The 18,087-nt window shown below is 57.6% G+C and overlaps 1 protein-coding gene across 1 annotated transcript in view; it reads left to right on the forward strand.

Annotated features, from left to right (window-relative positions):
* Positions 1-524: 524 nt before the first annotated feature.
* GALNT2 (polypeptide N-acetylgalactosaminyltransferase 2) overlaps positions 525-18,087 on the forward strand; it is a 44,237-nt gene continuing 26,674 nt past the window's right edge. Inside the window, exon 1 of the mRNA XM_023747336.1 lies at positions 525-578. Within this exon, the coding sequence (XP_023603104.1) occupies positions 540-578 (39 nt within the window). The 5' untranslated portion in view covers positions 525-539. The remainder of the gene's footprint in view (positions 579-18,087) is intronic.

Genomic DNA, 18,087 nt, shown 5'->3' on the forward strand with positions numbered 1-18,087 from the left:
CAATGTGATGTTTGTTAATATGCATATCTTATTCCAGGGAGGCAGGCGGGAATGGAGAGAAATGTTGCCTTGCTTCGTACTGAGGATCCCAAGCAGTCCCTTCTGTCTTCCTTCCCTCCTTCCCTCTCTCTCTCCTTCCCTCTCTCTCTCCTTCCCTCTCTTGCTCCCTCCCCCCTCTCTCCCTCCTTCCCTCCCTCCTTCCTTCCCTCCTTCCCTCTCTCTCTCTCCTTCCCTCTCTCTCCTCCTCCCTCCCTCCCCCCTCTCTCCCTCCTTCCTTCCCACCAAGGCCTCTTCAATGCTTCTGCATTTCATAACCTCATCGTATCTGAAAGCCGTTTCTATCCGTTAGGCAATGTCTTTCTTAATCTGTAATTAATTCCGTCTTCCCCCCGCCCCCCTGTAACCCTTAGCGGCTTGCGGGCACCAGGGTGGGGACCGCTGGCCAAGTCGAATCTCCATTTATTTCTTCTCTCAAGGACCAAACCCGTTTGTCTGAATCACGTACAATCACAGGATCGAAGAGACTTGAGCCTGGACGCATGTTTTCTGTCGCCTTCATTCCCTGGAAGGCCCTGCAGGTCGGCCTCTCCTTCCCGAAGGCCCTTCCCTCTCCCTTCAGCCACCGATGGCGAATCGATGCTGCAGAATGAGCGATCCCTGCAGGTCTGTCTCCCTAGATGGTTTGTTTAGGGGCAAACAGTGATTCCCTCTTCCTGTGCAATCTGCCGTGAGGACGTCAGGATCATAGCAAGTTCTGTCCGAAGCTACGGCCAAGAAGAGGGGGCGGACAGTAAGAGAAAGGACTTATGGGACATCTCAGAGTTCAGACCAGGGTCACGGAGATTTCAGTCACACTACATGGCAGACTCTTTTTAAATATGTTTTTATTGATTTCAGAGAGGAAGGGAGAGGGAGAGAGAGATAGAAACATCCATGATGAGAATCACTGATTGGCTGCCCCCTGCATGCCCCACACTGGGGATCGAGCCCGAAACCCGGGCACGTGCCCTGACCGGGAATCGAACCGTGACCTCCTGCTTTGTAGGTCGACACTCAAAGTGTCGACCTACCGCCAGGGCCACCTGTACTATTTGTAAGTGTACACACAGTTCAGTGGTAGGAAGTACCTTCACCTTGTTGGGTGATCATCACCACATCCACCTGCAGAACTTCTTCACCTTGTGAAACTGAAACTCTGTCCCGTTAGCCAGTACCTCCTCATTTCCCCTCCCCCCGGGCCCTGGAGACCACAATTCTACTTTCTGTGTCTGTGAATTTGACTATTCTCAGAACCTCATAGGGGTGAAACCACAGCACATGTGTCCCCTTGTGATTGGCTTATTTCGCTTAAGAATAAAGTCTTCAGCCTCACCTGTTTGGCTCAGTGGATAGAGCGTCGGCCTGCGGACTCAAGGGTCCCAGGTTCGATTCCGGTCAAGGGCATGTACCTGGGTTGCGGGCACCTCCCCAGTAGGAGGTGTGCAGGAAACAGCTGAATCGATGTTTCTCTCTCATCGATGTTTCTAACTCTCTCTCCTTCTCCCTTCCTCTCTGTAAAAATCAATGAAATATATTTTTAAAAAAAGAACAAAGTCTTCACGAGGTCATCCAGGGTGTGGCATGTGTCAGCATTTTCTTCCTTTTCAAGGCTGCATAGTATTCCATCGCATGAATAGACTACACTCCGTTGATCATTCATCTGCTGACGGACCCCTGTGTTGCTTTGGCCTTTAGGCTATTGTGAGTAATGTTACATTTCAACATTAAAAGATGAAACATAATTTAATCTGTCTTGGATAGGTCAGGACATTTTGAACCATTTTCTAGTAGAGAATTAGGGTAACCTATAGTCACGTATCAGCTATACTTGTATCATTAACACTTCACCGGTTGGCGATGTAGTGCAACATATACTTCTGCGTCTCTGTCGAACGGATGATACTAATTCGACTTTGGTTCCAGGGTTAAGAATGAGATCAGAGGTGAGTGTACCTTGTAAAAAAAAGGTGTGGATAAACGTTAGTAGTTAATAACCAGAATGAATTCTGGGTTTTCTTGTCTGCCTTCTGGGGAAGCAGACGTTGATGGTGGAGATTTTCCAGAATCACGTAGTCCTTCCAGAAATTTCCGACGCTTGACACTCTTTTGCGCACCCACGTGACCTGCAGCATCTCTGGCGCCGCCCACGGGATCCACGGTCCTGCGTGGACTCCCCTGTGGAACCCACGTAATTGTCCTGGAGGCCCTGTTGCCGTGAGCCCTGATTCGGGCCTCGATCTTGGACCAACTTAGCTGCTTGAGACCAACCCCTTCCCAGGCAGTGGCTTGGGATCGATTCCTCCCTTCGCGCAGCCATTTACTCGGCGACTTGCTCCCACCTGACCCATAGCCGTCTGCTCAGCGTCTCCCAATTGATCGCCTCCTCCTCCAGCGCCTTCCTTTCTCAGGTGGAGGCGCGCACCCCAAAGACCCACGCGTGGGGTTCAGTGAACGAACCCACTCAGCCGGTGCCTGGTGCACGCTCGCCCTGCTGGGCCCGCATGCGCTCCTGTGGGTGAGTATCCCCGACTCCCAGCATCCTTAGGCCCCGTCCTGGGTGCTCCTGGGGGCCCGGCGGGCGGTGTGTGGATGTGGGTGGGCCTCTCTTTGCTCCTTTCCCCAAAGCTTCAGGAATCGCTGTGAAAAGCCGAAATCCTGTCGTCTGGCGGATTTGGGCCTCGACGGATAGATGGCGGCATACTCTCTCTCTCTCTCTCTCTCTCTCTCTCTCTCTCGGGCTCGGGGTGGAATAAGTTATCAGAACCGGCTGTGGGGCCCTAGAGGGCAATGACTGTCATTTTAGCCCGAAGGCCTGCTTTCTTGGACCCCCGGCTCTGTAGCTTTGGAAATGGGAAGCGTTGCAGCCCCTGCCTGAGTCGTGAAATAAATGCCATGTGCGGGGTGGGGGCGCTGCTTGGGGCTCCCGCCCACTTCGGCTCCTTCCTTAATGGGCAGACCCCGGAATGCATGATTCACCCGCCACGGGTTCCACCCCTGCCCCCTGTTGCTTCAAAACGTGGTTGAACTTGGCAGAGCCGGGAGGGAGCCCCGAGCAGCCACTGGCCCCGCATTCCCGGTCCTCGCCGCCCATGAGCTCATGCGGGTCAGAGGGGCCGCCGCCCGCTGGGGCTCTGCCCGGCTGAGTCACAGCCGACTGGGGAAATGCCACCCAGGACGCCCGCAGTTCCCCCTTTTCTCAATGGGGGTTGGCAGCTGCAGGCTCAGAAATCGGACTGGTCGGGGTTGGATTCCGTGGATAGAGCGTCATCGGCCTGCGGACTGAAGGGTCCTGGGTTCGATTCCCAGTCAGGGCAGGTGCCCGGGTTTCGGCTCAGGCCCAGTGTGGGAGGCTGCGGTCCATGGTCCGGGGTGTGGGGTGGTCCCGGGGCTGCTCAGAAACAGCTCTGGGGGCGTTAGAGCTCGGCCTGCCCGGGGGCCCTCGCCTGCCCCAGATCAGCTCCCACTGGGACGTTTCCTGGGAAGGAGGAGGGTCCTGCCAAGGGCGTGTCTCTTGGAGCTCAGCCCCGCCAGTGTGTCCCGCGTCTGTGCCATGTGGACACGGAGTCCGTGTGCCTCTCCCCCCTGGTGTCGCCGGGCCAGCTGGACACCACTGTCCAGGGCGGCCGGGCTCAGAGCCAGACGCGGAAATGGTCCCCGGCCTGTCATCTGCCCTTCCCGGCGATGACTCACGTTCCCCTCTTTCCCAGGCCGCCTGGGAGAAAGTTTCTCTCTTCCTCCCTCACACACATATGCACATGCGCACGCACATGGCATGCACGTGCGCGCACACGTGTATATACACACGCATGCACGTGCGCCTGCACAACCTTCAGTAAATTTCTTCCCAGTGGACACGGCCCCAGCCCATCACGCACGGTCTACGTGGCTGACTGGGGCCCAGCTGGCCCCGCTTAGGTGCGAAGGGCTGTGAAAGGTGTCGCTGAGTGAAGTTCCCCCGAGGACTCAAAGGTCTCGCCTGTGACTAACATTGACTTTATTATCTACCAGACGCCCGATGCACGAGATTCGTGCCAGGGGCTCGGCCCTCGCAGCCCCGATTTTCGTGGGGATGGTCGCCCGATAGGACGTCCAGAAGGTTGTTCGGCTGTCCAGTCTAATGAGCATATTAGGCTTATATCATTATTATGGATGTGCAGGGTTATCCCACTAAGGGTGATTGGGGGGTGAGCAGTGAATCCGGGCTGTGTTTCTAGGTCTGCACAGACGGCGATGCACGTTAGTGTCGGCACTTCTGGGCGCCAGCACTCACCACGGAATGCCAGCTACTCTCCAGGGCTGTGGCTCATGAACTTTAAAAAAATTTTTTTTCCTTTATTCACTTTTATTTTTAACATATATTTTAATTGATTTCAGAGAGGAAGGGAGAGGGTGAGAGAGATAGAAACATTAATGATGAGAGAGAACTATGGATCGGCTGCCTCCTGCACGCCCCCCACTGGGGATCGAGCCCGCAACACGGCCTGTGCCCTGATGGGGAATCGAACCGTGACCTCCTGCTTCCTGGGTTGATGCTCAACCACTGAGCCCCGCCACCGGCTCATGAGCTGCTTGATCAGCTGCTGAATCGCCCCGGCTCCTCTCATTACCATGGACTCCTCTGGGTCCTGTTGAGTTGGGGACGCACTGTAGGGAGGTATCAAGGGATGGCTCTAAAGTCCCAGGACTGGACCGAATCGGCTCATCAGGACACGTGCGATCTGCAGAGATGCGTGCGGAGGAGGCCGCCCGTGTACTCCCCGGGGCTCCTCTGCTGGGGGCGGTCGGGCCTCTTCACGGGAAGATGCAAATCGCGCTTGCTGCTTGGGATCCGCTGTGAGTGTCCGACGAGGCGTGAAGTGACCGAGCTTCATCTCGCGCCCTTTTCGTAACTCTTGGCTCTCGGTGATCATTGCCGATTTCCAAAACACGGATATGTCTTAAAAGAATGACAGTGTTGCACCCTAGCTGTCTTGGCCCAGTGGATAGAGCGTCAGCCTGCGGACTGAAGGGTCCCAGGTTTGATTCCGGTCAAGGGCACATGCCTGGGTTGCAGGTTCGATCCCCAGTAGGGGATGTGCAGAGTCACAAAAACGTGACTCTGTTTATGGGAAGTCTGTCCGGCTCCCTGGGTGTCTGCCGCTGCGAAACAGGAACTGCATGTGCTCTGGGTCGGGGGGCAGGTGCGCTGTGCCTTGTCCCATGCTGTGGGGAGCAGGATGTCACAATTGCTACTCTGGCTCCTGGAGCGTGACTCGTGTGGGATCGTCCTCAGCATCTGCCGTTTTGGAAACGGCTGTGCACTCAGCAGAGGCGATCTAGAAGCCAAACCGCAGAACCACCCTGGGGCGCCTCTGAAAGTGTGAGGCCACCACGTGACTGGCGTCTTCGTGCTTCTCGGGGAACTCTGTGGCCCCCAGTCCAGCTGTCCCCGTGTAACGAACACACCCACACGGTGGCCTGTCGGTGAGCTGAGGTTCCGTGCCCTGTCCTCGGGTCTTCCCCAGACACTGAAGCTGATCACACACCCAGCTCCCAGTTAAAAAGAAAAGAGATGTCAGCAGGTCTGTGCGGTATGAAAAATGCTATCCATGTAGATGTAGATGCAGTTTCTTTTTTTTTTTTAATTTGTGTGGATTTCAGAGAGGAAGAGAGAGGGAGATAGAGAGGAACATCAGTGATGCGAGAGAATCATGGATCGGCTGCCTCCTGCACGGTCCCTCACTGGGGATGGAGCCCGCAACCTAGGCATGTGCCCTGACCGGGAATCGAACCGAGTCCTCCTGGTTCTTAAGTCAACACTCAACCGCTGAGCCATGCTGGCCGGGCTAGGTGCCCTGAAGTTACTGATAGGGACTTTCTTGGAGTTAATTTTACTATTTCCTTCTCTCTAATCGTGCTGCAGATGTGCAGACTGGGAGCGGGGGAGACACACTGAAACGCTGTCCCCCAACCAAGGGCCTCTGAGCCAGGCTGTGGCTGAAGTGGGCTTGTGCCAGCTGGAATGTACGCATATCACCAGTGTTACTAAATGTTATATTAAGAAAGACAAAAACAAAGAAAAGGTAGGTAGGAATCCTTCCCAAACCTGCCCATGGAGTGAAGAAACCTCTCTGGTTGAGCTGTGTCTGGAAGTAGCCGGGATGTCACGTATCAGGAGTTATTGTCGGGGCCTCATGTACGTCACAGGGGCTGTCAGCGCCCGCCCCTCCGTCGCTGGGACTTGGCCGGCTCTGCCTCCGCCCCAGGGTGCACCCTCCGTTGTGGCAGGGAGCCCAGGCGGTTGCGTCTCCCTCCGTGGAGTAAAGGTCCCAGGTGCCCCTCGTGTCCTCGGGTCGTGTCTAGAGAGCGGGCCCCTCTTGCGTGGGGAGGCGAGCGGGAGAGACAGCGGAAACCGTCCTAGACGAGAGAAGGGGACGTGACCAGGACGCTGTGTGGGACTTTGCTCTTTCCTGGGTGTGTCTGACCTGAGTGGTTTGCGTAGCTGAGCTGTGGCTGGGCGGCGTCTTATCTAGATTCTCATGCTCCAGTCTCGCTCCTCTCGGGATTCCCTCTTCCCTCTGCCGGAGCGCTCCTCCCTGTACCCCGAAGGGCCCCGCTCAGGACGGCGTCTCCAGCCCGCGTCTTCCCAGATCCCGGCCTGCATCCCCATGCTCCGTCCCAGGGCGTGTGCGCCTCCCCATCAGGCCTCCTCCTGCCTCCGCTTCTTCCAGAGCAGCTCAGCTGGGCCTGTTCTGGGTACCAGAGTCACGGAGGGTGTCAAGAAGGTCAGCAGGACGCCCCGAGGCGCCTGTGCCATGGCTGCACTCCGTGGCCACGTGCCACGGCCCGCACTCCGTGGCCACGTGCCACGGCCCGCACTCCGTGGCCCCATGCCGCCACCAGCCGTGCATAAGGAATGCAGAGTATTTTGGGTGCGCTCATAATTCTGCGATGAGCTTGCTGTTGGTCTGCAGTCTGCTTCTAATTGGCTCATTAGGAATTGGCAAACTCCTCTCGCGCTCAGAATAGATGATGTTGTCACGTTCTGACTGCAGACATGCTGCGAATGTTCCCTAAGTTAATGCTTTTTCTCCTTCCTACCCTGTCGCCCGTGTGCTATTTGGGGAGAAAAATCCACCGATCTGTCTCTTGCTGGAGGAGACGGCGCCGTCCTCCTGTCACTCAGCCTCAGCGTGTCGGAGCTGAGGGACCAGGCGGCCCCGGGCAGGTGTCTCTCCAGCCGGCAGCCCCGCGGCCACAGGGGGTTGCTGGGCCACGCAGAAGGGTCTGTGTGGCTTCTGTGTTCTCCTTTGTAAAATGCAGAACTGGGCCCGGCCGGCGTGGCTCAGTGGTTGAGCGTCCACCTATGAAACAGGAGGTCACGGTTCAATTCCCGGTCAGGGCACATGCCCGGGTTGCAGGCCCGATCCCCAGTGCGGGGTGTGCAGGAGGCAGCCGATCCATGATTCTCTCTCATCATGGATGCTTCTTTCTCTCTCTCCCTCTCCTTTCCTCTCTGAAATCAATAAAAATATACACGGAGTGGCCAGATTATTATGACCGGCCAGATTATTATGACCACCCCGTCAGTACTTCATTGACACTTCCAGAAATACCGAATATTGAAAACGTCCTAAGCAAATACTCTCAAGGTTTTATTATTATTATTATTTGCGTAGCTAATTCACTTCATTGTACTGATGGGGTGGTCATAATAATCTAGCCACTCAGTGTATATTTAAAAAATATAATAAAACGCAGAGTCAGGGTAGAGAGCCCCCAAGTCCTCTCTGTCCCCAAAGCTTCCGGTTGGCTGATGCCCATCCCGAGATGTTGCGATGGGAAAAGCGTGCCTCTCTGAACAGGTGACACTCGGTGTTCGGACCCGGCTCACCCGAGGGGTGCGGCGTGGTGGAGCCGGGGTCCTCGCCGCAGGCAGGGTTTTGAGGGCAGTCGTGGCTACACCCGTGGTTTGGTCTCGTCCACACCAGTTCCTGGGACTCATTTTCCTCTGTGGAATTCCACTTTGGGATGCTTCGTCTCAGCTCCCCGGTGCCGACCCAGAAACCCCAAACGCAGCCCCGGCGCCGTTCCATTTTCTCTGAAAGGTCAGGCACACACACGCCGGGCAGGACTTGGAGTCTGCCTTCCACGTGGAAGTCCGCCGTGGGCACGTGGCAGCTCCCGCCGACCTCAGAGACGCGCCCTTCCTCCTGCCCCTTGCGGAGCTGGGGGCGGGAGGGGGACCCTTTGCAGCCCGGCGAGCCTGGCTTTGAATTTCAGTTCTGCCTCCGCCATTTATTGCCTGATGCATCTGAGACAAGTGCCATCTTTACGATCCTCCGTTTTCTCTCCCGAGAAGTGAGGATCAAAGGGTTTTTGCTGGAGCGATGCCAGGAGAACCCAGCGAGCGGATGTCAAGGCCGGCGGCGTGTCCCGGGCAGACAGTAGCTGCTGCATAAGCCCCACGTTCCCCCGGCCACTCCTGGTCCTTGAAGGGCGACGCCACAGGGTGCAGGAGCTGAGCGCCACTCTCCTGGGGGTTTATCAGGTGCCTACAGTTGCAGGTGCATGTACTTTTTTAAAAAATGGTTTTTTAAATTGATTTCAGAGAGAGGAAGGGAGAAGGAGAGAGGGAGAGCAACAACTATGATGAGAGAAAAGAATTGATCGGCTGCCTCCTGCACGCCCCACACTGGGGATCGAGCCTGCAACCCGGGCCTGTGCCCTTGACTGGGACCCTTCAGTCCGCAGGCTGACGCTCTATCCACTGTGCTAGGGCTGAAGACACGGCCGGCGTGGCTCAGGGGTTGAGTGTCGACCTATGAACCAGGAGGTCACGGTTCGATTCCCGGTCAGGGCACATGCCTGGGTTGTGGGCTCCATCCCCAGTGTGGGGCTTGCAGGAGGCAGCCGATCCATGATTCTTTCTCATCATGGATGTTTCTGTCTCTCTCTCTCCCTCTCCCTTCCTCTCTGAAATCAATAAAAATATATTTTAAAAAAGCAAAGTCAGGGGCCCAGCAGGGTGTTGCCTGCTGTCTGGCCCGAGCCTGCAGCTGTCTGAAATGATGGGCAGGGCCACCTCTTTCTGGGTTACAGTAAGACTCCCTGGTCCACCGTGGACGAATGCTGCTGACATCCCCAAAGCGAGCCAGCTCCCACTGTTCTCCCGTGACTCATTCACACTCACTCAGGCCCCCACGGAAGGAACAGGTCCCCTGGGAGGGTCTTGAGACTCTTCATCTGCATGGCTGCGCATTCCTGTTTCGTCTGTGGTCTGTTCCAAAACACATACGTGAGCGAGGCATGCTGCCGTGTCTCCCTGATGACACACACCTGTAGGAAAAGGTGGTGTGTCCTGGAAGCCAGGTCATTTTCTGCATCCTTTCGTTTTGTTTTTTAAAACGCATTAGTGAGACCGGCCGGCGTGGCTCCGTGGTCGAGCATCGACCTATGAACCAGGAGGTCAGGGTTCGATTCCCAGTGTGGGGCATGCAGGAGGCAGCCGATCGATGATTCTCTCTCATCATGGATGTTTCTTTCTCTCTCTTTCTCTTCCTCTCCCTTCCTCTCCGAAATCAAGTAAAACACGTTGGTGAGAAATCGTAGCCCCGTCAGGAGGTCTTGGCTCATCAGTCACCAGGGGACCAGCTATTCTCCCATCGCCGAGGCCGGCCTGGGCTGGTCCATGTATTTAAAAAGATGCCTGACTCGCAGCTGGTGGTAGAGGCCACCCCCTGGCACGGTGCCGCGTGGGGCTTTGCTGCGGGTGCCGGGCGCTGCTTCCCCACAGCGAGGACAGGAGGAAGTGGGCTGGTGTTTCCGGACTCGGGGAGCCCCACAGCCAGCCGCCTTCCTGGCGGCGGTGGCGGCTCCGTCTGGCCTGGGAGGGAGGACTTGAAGCCGGGTGTCTGTGAGACCTTCATCACAGGGCAGCCAGGAGTCAGCGCCCCCCCTTGCTCCCCTCGCCCAGCTCCTGGGGGCAGGCCTTGTCTCCCGGAAGCTCTCGGCCTGCGCTTCCATTCCCCTAAGATGAACCGAGAGGAGAGGAGACGGCCGTCCTCTTCTGGCTGCCTCGGGCTCCACGACGCGCCTCGGGTGCTGCTTGCGGGGTGCTCGTGCGCCCCGTCTCTCCCACCTTCCTCTCCTGGACTGCCCGCTGGCCTGGACGGGCGTGTCTCCTTGGCCAGGCTGAACGTAAGCACTTTCTCACCTCCTCCTCCTCCCGGGTGGGAATTAGGAAGACAGTCATGTCTGCCTGTCTGCAGCTGGGCGTGAGACACTGGCGAACGGCAGAGGTGCCTGCCCCACCCCTAATCTAGAGGGTTGATGCACGTGTACATGTGTGTACATGTATGTGTCCATGTGTGTCCACATGTATGTGCCCATGTGCATGTGTACGTGTGCGTCTTGCTCCGATGTGCCGCCCAGTCGGCTGCAGGGGACTGCAGGAGGCCTGTCTTGGTTTTGTCGGTTTTTATCTCGGCCGTGTGCATGTAAACAGGCAGGCACGTTGCACAATGTGACGCCCGGAGTGGCCCGGGGCCGCTGGGCTCGCTTCGCTTTTAGAACCGCGTGGGGGCCGGACCGCCCACGACACGCCTGCCGTCTCCCGCCTCGTCGGGGTTTGTCCCTGGAGGCCGCAGGGCCACCTCTGGGCAGGTGGTGGAATGAGCGTGGGGGACAGCGGGGTGGACAGCGGGGTGGCCGTCGGGGCGGTGGGTCCTGAAGCGGCGGGTGCCTGTGCGGCTTCCCCCTCCGGTTTAATCCTCGGGAACACGGTGCACCACGCTGGCGTCTTACCCTGTGACGCCGTCATGCAGAGCGACAGCCACTCTGGGGGACAGCCCCCGGAGGACGCTGAGCCAGGGACCCCCGGCAGGGCGGCTCTCCCTCTGGGCTTGGAGCCGGCTGCTTCCGTTTCTCTGCAGGGAACACGCCCTCCTGCCTCCCACCCGGGAAGCCCGAGCTGTGCATCCAGAGCGGCTTCTCGGGCTGCAGGTTAAAGACCAAACCCCCACGGCTCCCGAGGCGGCATGTTGGCTCCCGGGAGCCGAGGTTTGGGTGAAACGAACAAAAGTCCTTATGTCCACGTGGAGCCTGTTTCCGAGAGCCGCTTGGAGAAGGTGCACCCGCAGCCTCCAGCTCCTTCCCGGGGCCGCGGCTTCCCTGCTGGTCACTGAGCTGGGACCGAGGGGCTGTGCTTCCTGTCTTACCCCGAGGGTGAACTCGCCGGGGATGGAGCCCGCAACCCGGGCCTGTGCCCTGAGCGGGAATCGAACCGCGACCTCCTGGTTCATTGCTTGACACTCAACCACTGAGCCACGCTGAGTGGGCTGAAACAGTAAGCTTTGAAGGGCTCATTCTTTAGCACTTTAAGGATTCTTCTTCTTCCTCCTCCTCCACCTCCTCCACCTTTTCCTCCTGAAAAACGGTGGGTAGAGAGCGCCCAGTGCTGCTCTGAGGTCACCAGCACCCAGTCTCCCCAAGGGCCCTCCGGCCCCACCCGGCTCCCTTTTCATCTCCCCACCCCAGGGTCTCCTTTGTGAGACGGTGAGCTCAGCCTCCTGGCCCCGGGCCTGCTCCCCACTCCCCTCTCCCGTGAGATGCATGCAGCCATTGTTCTCGCCCGGTCCCCCCCCCCCACAGCCCCCCCACAGCGGCAGGAGGCCACGGCCCCTGGGACCTCCCGCCCGCCAGGCCCTTATCACCCACGCTCTTTCCTGCATCAGAGTCTGGCGGGACCGATAGGCTGACAAAGGCTGCGGGCGCCCCGGCCCCTTCCCAGCGCTCACGCAGACTCATTGTGGGGGCCTGTCTGCCGGGCCGTCTGTCTGACACAGACCCAGAAAGGGCGTCTTTCTCCCCATTCTTTGGAGAGAAGAATATGTCTCTGTCTGATTAGCCTCTCGGAGGCCGGAGCGCTTTGAAAAGGGCTGCATAATCGGAGTGTCTGTCGGGTGTGACGCCGGGAACCGGCCCCGATGGGCAGCGGTGTGTGTGTGTGTGTGTGTGTGTGTGTGTGTGTGTGTGTGTGTTTGTGGTGCTTTTCAAATCTGTCACTGTTCAGGCTGTCAGAAATCCAGCCGCCCGGATTAACAGAGTAACGGCTGTGGGACCTTCCTCGCACAGGGGTGGGATGGGGGGCGGACACGATCTTCCTCGGGTGGACGCCTCTTTAGGGGCTCCCCGACCCCGCTGTGGCTTTCCCACGGTGGGCGTGGCCTCGAGAAAGAGCAGATGGAACAGAACGAATTTCCCAGAGGCGAGGGGAAAAGCAGAGGCCGAGGGAGAGGTGTCCGGCTTCGATTCGTGTCTCCGCCCCCTCTGGGGGAGAGGGAATGTTCCAGGGGCCCCTCCCTGCCCCCACCAAAAAGGACAGGGTGGAGTCCGGGCCCCCGGGACCTTAGCATGGGACCTGATTTGGAGACGGAGGGGTCTTTGCAGGGATGTCCAGTGACAAGGAGATCATCCCGATGGCCCCGCGGCAGTGGGACCGGGGTCCCCGATGAAGACTGTGTCCCCGCAGGCCCCAGACTCGGGGGATGGACGAATTGCTGCCCAAAAGCTCTGCTCGTGTACACAGAGCGGGGAGTGGCCGCAGGGGACGGGCCCAGCCCACGCCAGGTTCCCGGCCGGCACGGGATTGTTGATTCTCCCACCCGCTGTGTGAAGGCGGGGACGGGGCAGGTTCCATGTGTCTGGCGTGGTTGCGACACGGCTGTTAGACGAGACGGTAGCGGTTGCAATAGAGCTTTTTTTTAAAAAAAAAATCTATTTAAATGTATTCTTATTTATTTCAGAGAGGAAGGGAAATGGAGAGAGAGAAAAACATCCATGATGAGAGAGAATCATGGATCGCCTGCCTCCTGCACGCCCCACACTGGGGATGGAGCCCGCAACCCGGGCCTGTGCCCTGGCGGGAATTGAACCCTGACCTCCTGGCTCATAGGTCAGTGCTCATACACTGAGCCACGCCAACGGGCTGAAACGGAGCTGACAGAAGGCACTCTCTAACCTGGGTCTGCAAGCACGGCTCCAATGCTGGCCCTGGGGGGCGCACTGCCCACTGCGCTGTGGCCGCTGTCCACGTGGCGTTTTATTCACCGAGGGGACTCTTCTTCCTCCCACTCCACCCCCCTCCACGCAGCATGCAACGCACAGGACTTCCCGTGTTTGCACACGGCGCCAAATCCTTCCGGTGTGTCTCTCCCAACGTGTCTAGGGCCCCGTTGTGTGCATGTGAAGGGTCTCATGAAAGCTGATGTTCAGCCCTGGCCGGTGTGGCTCAGTGGGTTGCGTGTCACCCTGTGCCCCGAAAGGTCGCCGGTTTGATTCCCAGTCAGGGCACAGGCCCGGGTGGCGGGCTCGATCCCCAGTGTGGGGTGTGCAGGAGGCAGCCGATCCGTGATTCTCTGTCATCAGTGATGTTCCTCTCTCTCCCTCTTCCTCCCTGTCTAGAAATCCATAAAAATACATTTTAAAAAAAGAAAAAGAAAGGAAGGCGATACTCAGTGTGAGAGTCAGGTCAGCAGGAGACTTCCACCCAATCATTTCCTCCTTCATCTGGACCCCTGCTTCGCATCTCGGCCGGTTCTGCAGGAAACATCGAAACCTGGCTTTTCTCGGGGGAAAAGGAGGGGATGGTCACTTCCTCTGTGCTTGGCCGTCGGGCGGGCTCCAGGCTCCAGGCCGCCAGGCCAGCGGGAAGACCACACAGGGAGCCTGCGGGAGCCCTGGGGTGGCTGTGGCCTCAGGGAGCCCCATGGCCTGGGGCCACCTTGGCTCTCACGGTGGCTGCCCACGGAGCGTGGCGAAGGTGTGAGCTGGATGCATCCCAGGGCGCAGGGCCAGGCGCACGCTGGCCGGCTCCGGAAGGGACCCTGGCGGCTGCCCATCACCTGCAGGCTGGCTGGCTCCAGCCCCAGTATCCCTCCTCTTTTAAAAAATATATATTTTTATTTATTTCAGAGAGGAAGGGAGAGGGAGAGAAAGAGATAGAAACATCCATGATGAGAGAGAATCATGCATCGGCTGCCTTCTGCATGCCCCCTACTGGGGATGGAGCCCACAACCCAGGCATGTGCCCTTGACCGGAATTGAACCCGGGACCCTTCAATCCGCAGGCCGACGCTCTCTCCACTGAGCCACACCAGCCAGGGCTCCCTCCTCCTTCAGTCCCGGTTCCACCAGGGACCCGTGGGATCACAGTGCCTCCGGGACGGAATCCGGGGAGATGCGTTTTCCCAGGCCCTGGGCCCAGCCTGGTTGGCCAGTTTGCTCTGAGCTCTGAAGGTCTTGGCCGATGAACCGCTTATTCCTGCCTTTTGACCTGGAATGACTGTCGAGCGTTGGGGGGGTGGCGGGCGGGGACGTGAAGTCACAGCTCTGCGGGGGATGTGCACAGTCCAACAGCCATCTCCCCCCCACCCCCACCTGGGCCAGGGCCCCCAGTCTCTGCTCACTGGTCAGACCTTCGTCTCTTCTAGGGCGACCACCGTCTTCTCCTCATAGTCCCTCCTCCCCTCCTCCCACCGACTGCTGCTCCCCGTCCTGGCAAACGGTACTGCGATCGGTGTCAGGGTTTCGGTGTTGGTGACACTGATGCTATTGACCATGTAGGATTTTCTACCGGAAATTCGCCCCAACCGAGTTCTGGTCCCGTTCTCCTGGCCCCGACCGACCGACCGACCGACCGTCCGAGTCCCGTTGTGTCTTAATGCTCCTCCCTGTTACTCCTTTTCCTTCTGTCTCCGGGGCGCTCAGCGTTAAAGGGCAAGTCGCCCTCGGCATTTCTGCTCCCCCGTTTCCTCCGTCTTGACGTCCCATTTCTTTTGTATTTCTAGTTTGTTTGCAGCTCCCTCGTCCCTTTAGGAGGACCGTGGGGTTTGAAGCTTCGGTAACACTCAGTATCAGGATTGTTTTTATTTTTATTATTTTAAGTGAAAATCCCGCCCCTCCCTCCCGGGTCCTTGACTTGGCAGGTGAGGCAGGACAAGGTGCGGTTGCATCAGTTTGCGGGGACGGGAATGGAAGGGAGGGTGTGCGTTCTGCTGGATTTGACTCCAGGGAGCTTGGCTGTGTCTCACAACCGTGCAAACTCACAACCGTGCAAACCCAGCTCCTTCCGGTGCTTAGCTCATCCGGTTTAAGGCGTCCTCCAGGTCTGGCGATGAGGCTCCTGTATCGGACAGGTGCGATGTTCCAGGCGTTCCACACCCTTCCTCTAATCCCCTCTCGGCTTAGCGTTCTGGATAACGCCACTGAGAATTAGATGGGTCGTTTTGAAAGTTTTAGAAGCTGAATTTGAGTCTAGTCCTTTCTGGTTTGTTTGTTTTTTAATGCAACGAAAACAACACAAGCTTCGTAGCCTATCCGAACCCCGTTCAAATTTTTTATTGATTGATTTCAGAGAGGAAGGGAGAGGGAGAGAGAGGCTAGAAACTTCAATGATGAGAGTCACGGATGGGCTGCCTCCTGCACACCCCCCACTGGGGACCGAGCCTGCAACCTGGGCCTGTGCCCTTGACCGGAATCGAACTGGGGACCTTTTGATCCGCAGGCCGAGGCTCTATCCACTGAGCCAAGAGCCCAAACCAGCCAGGGATAGTCCTTTCTAGTTTCAAAGCCAGTGGCTGCACGACTGTTTGACTCACAGGGAGAAAGGAACAGGACACAGGCTCTTCAGAACTCTGAGCATTAAAAACAAAACGACAACCGTCAGAATCTCAGAGAGCTTCGTGTGCAGTGGAGGTGAGACGGGCAGCGGCTGGGACGAACCCCGTGGAGTCTGCGAGTCTTGGCGTGCTCCCCGCGTTCCAGACTCGGGGTCTGCGGGAGGAAGAGGCCCCGGGACTGCTCAGCAGGAACTATGGGATCCTGGGAAACTCAGGCGATTTCTTTTCCTTGCTTTCATTTCTTTTTTTTAAATTCTTTATTTTTGGAAGTATTACATAAATCCCCTTTTCCCCCCCATGGACCCCTTCCAGCCCGCCCTGCCCCATTGTCTGTGTCCATGGGTTACGCATATATGCATACAAGGTCCTTGGTTGATTACCTCCCCCCCATGCTCCCCGCCCCTCCCTCCCCCTGAGACTCCCCACTCTGTTTCAGGCGATTTCGTGGGCCTTCGTTTCCTCTGCTGTCAGTTGGATGCCTCGGAACTGCTGAGGCTGTTCTGTGGCACGCAGTAGGTCCTCACGTTTTACTGAGGACCTACTATGTGCCGGACCCTCCTAGCCCCGTCCTGGTAGCAGGTTAGCTCATGTAGTTCTGGCTACATCACCATGGGCGGGAGGGATGACTCCTGTGGGCTGTGAGCGCCAGGGAAGGAATTGGAATTCGACTCCAGAGCCTGAGTCCATTGTAGCCGGTCACCTTCCCCCAAAACTTTCCCATGATGACCCGACGAGGGACAGTGTGTGGGCGGGAGGAGCAACCTTTGGAAACAAATATTAGTGTAAGCGTACGGTTTTCTGAAGCTGAAGAAGAGAAGATAAGAGAGAGGAGACATTTTAACCGGCGGCTCCCAGTGACTGGTGACGCCACGGTGGCGGGCACGTTGTATACATGCCTGTGGTTTAGCTGTTCTCCCTCCCCGGCTGGGCCCTGGGGCAGGTCCAGCCCAGCGCCGGCCTGGCATGTGGGCAGCGCATGGATCTGGGCCAGTTGCCTCGGGCTCTTCTTTCATTTTTTTCCCTCTGAACAGGTTTTATTACACAGAGGGGATGGGGCTCCGTCCTTCTCGGCTGCTGCCTTCCTCACGGCCGCGGGGACGTCGCTCAGCTCCTCTCGGCACCGATGTGTGTCCCCACCCTGTTCTTGATGAACTTCGGGGCCCTCTGGTCCTTCGCGACCTTGAGCAGCTCCATGGCACGCCGCTCATAGGGGGCAAAGCCACACACCTCCCAGATCCCGTCCCACGTGAACTCGGGGTGCTTGGTGAGATGCACGAAATTTGTGCAAGGGGCTCGGCCCTTGCAGCCCCGGCTTCTGTCCCGAAGGTCGTTCGGCTGTCCAGCCTAATTAGCATATTATGCTTTCATTATTATAGATTTTTTTTATTGATTTCAGAGAGGAAGGGAGAGAGAGAGATAAGAGACATCAAGGATGAGCGAGAATCATCCATCGGCCGCCTCCTGCCCGCCCCACACTGGGGATCGAGTCTGCAACCCAGGCATGTGCCCTGACCGGGAATCGAACCCTGACCTCCTGGTTCACAGGTCGACGCTCAACCCCTGAGTCAGGCCGGCCAGGCTTCCCTTTACGTTTTAAAGAGCCCCAAAGCCGCCAGTGGTCAGCTCATGCACATCACACAGCACACGGCCTCTGTCGGACGGCGGAGGGAATGGCCCTTGACCAGCCCGCACAGCTGGCAGGGTCTGCCCTGCCGGCGGGGGGGTTAGGGGGACTTCGTGCTGCAGACCATCCTGTGAGCACCCAGCTGGGGAGACGGCTGGTCGCCTGCACTGGGCTCCCAGAGGTCTGTGGGCGAGTGACCAGCCGCGGGGTAGTTCCGACTTGGGTTGTAGACAGAAACCTTTCAGCTGCTATTGTGTTCACGGGAGTCAGATTCCGAGTGATGGGAGAAGATCGCTAGCTCTGTGCTCATGCACTTGTTGTTTACTCTGATTTCGTGTTGATAGAGTCAGTGGTTTGTGCAGACGACCTGGATAAATCCTGCCAGAGCTTGTATCTTATTCCGGGTTCGCAGCAAGCCCTTCATTTGCAGATGCGTCCCGTTGGCGGTCCTATTAGAGGAGAGGCCTAGGAGGGCTCCGGGGGTCCTGGCCCTCCCTCCGCTGTTACTTGGTGGAATTAAATCATCTCACCGCCTCTCAGGAGGGCCCTGAGGACATGGTGGTCTGAGCGCGTCCTTGAAGCCATTGAAGATGTCTGCAGAGCTGCCCTGATGTTAATGGCTTTAATTGAAGCACATTAAATTCTTTTCTTTAATCCACTTTCCCTACTCCCTTCCCCAACTCCCACAGACCCTCAAACCCCTGGAATTGTGCAGAGTATTTCTGTCCCATAGATACACAATCCTATATAATAAAAGCCTAATAT

Source organism: Myotis lucifugus, unplaced genomic scaffold, assembly GCF_000147115.1.
Source record: "Myotis lucifugus unplaced genomic scaffold, Myoluc2.0 scaffold_842, whole genome shotgun sequence".
Lineage (NCBI taxonomy): Eukaryota > Metazoa > Chordata > Mammalia > Chiroptera > Vespertilionidae > Myotis > Myotis lucifugus.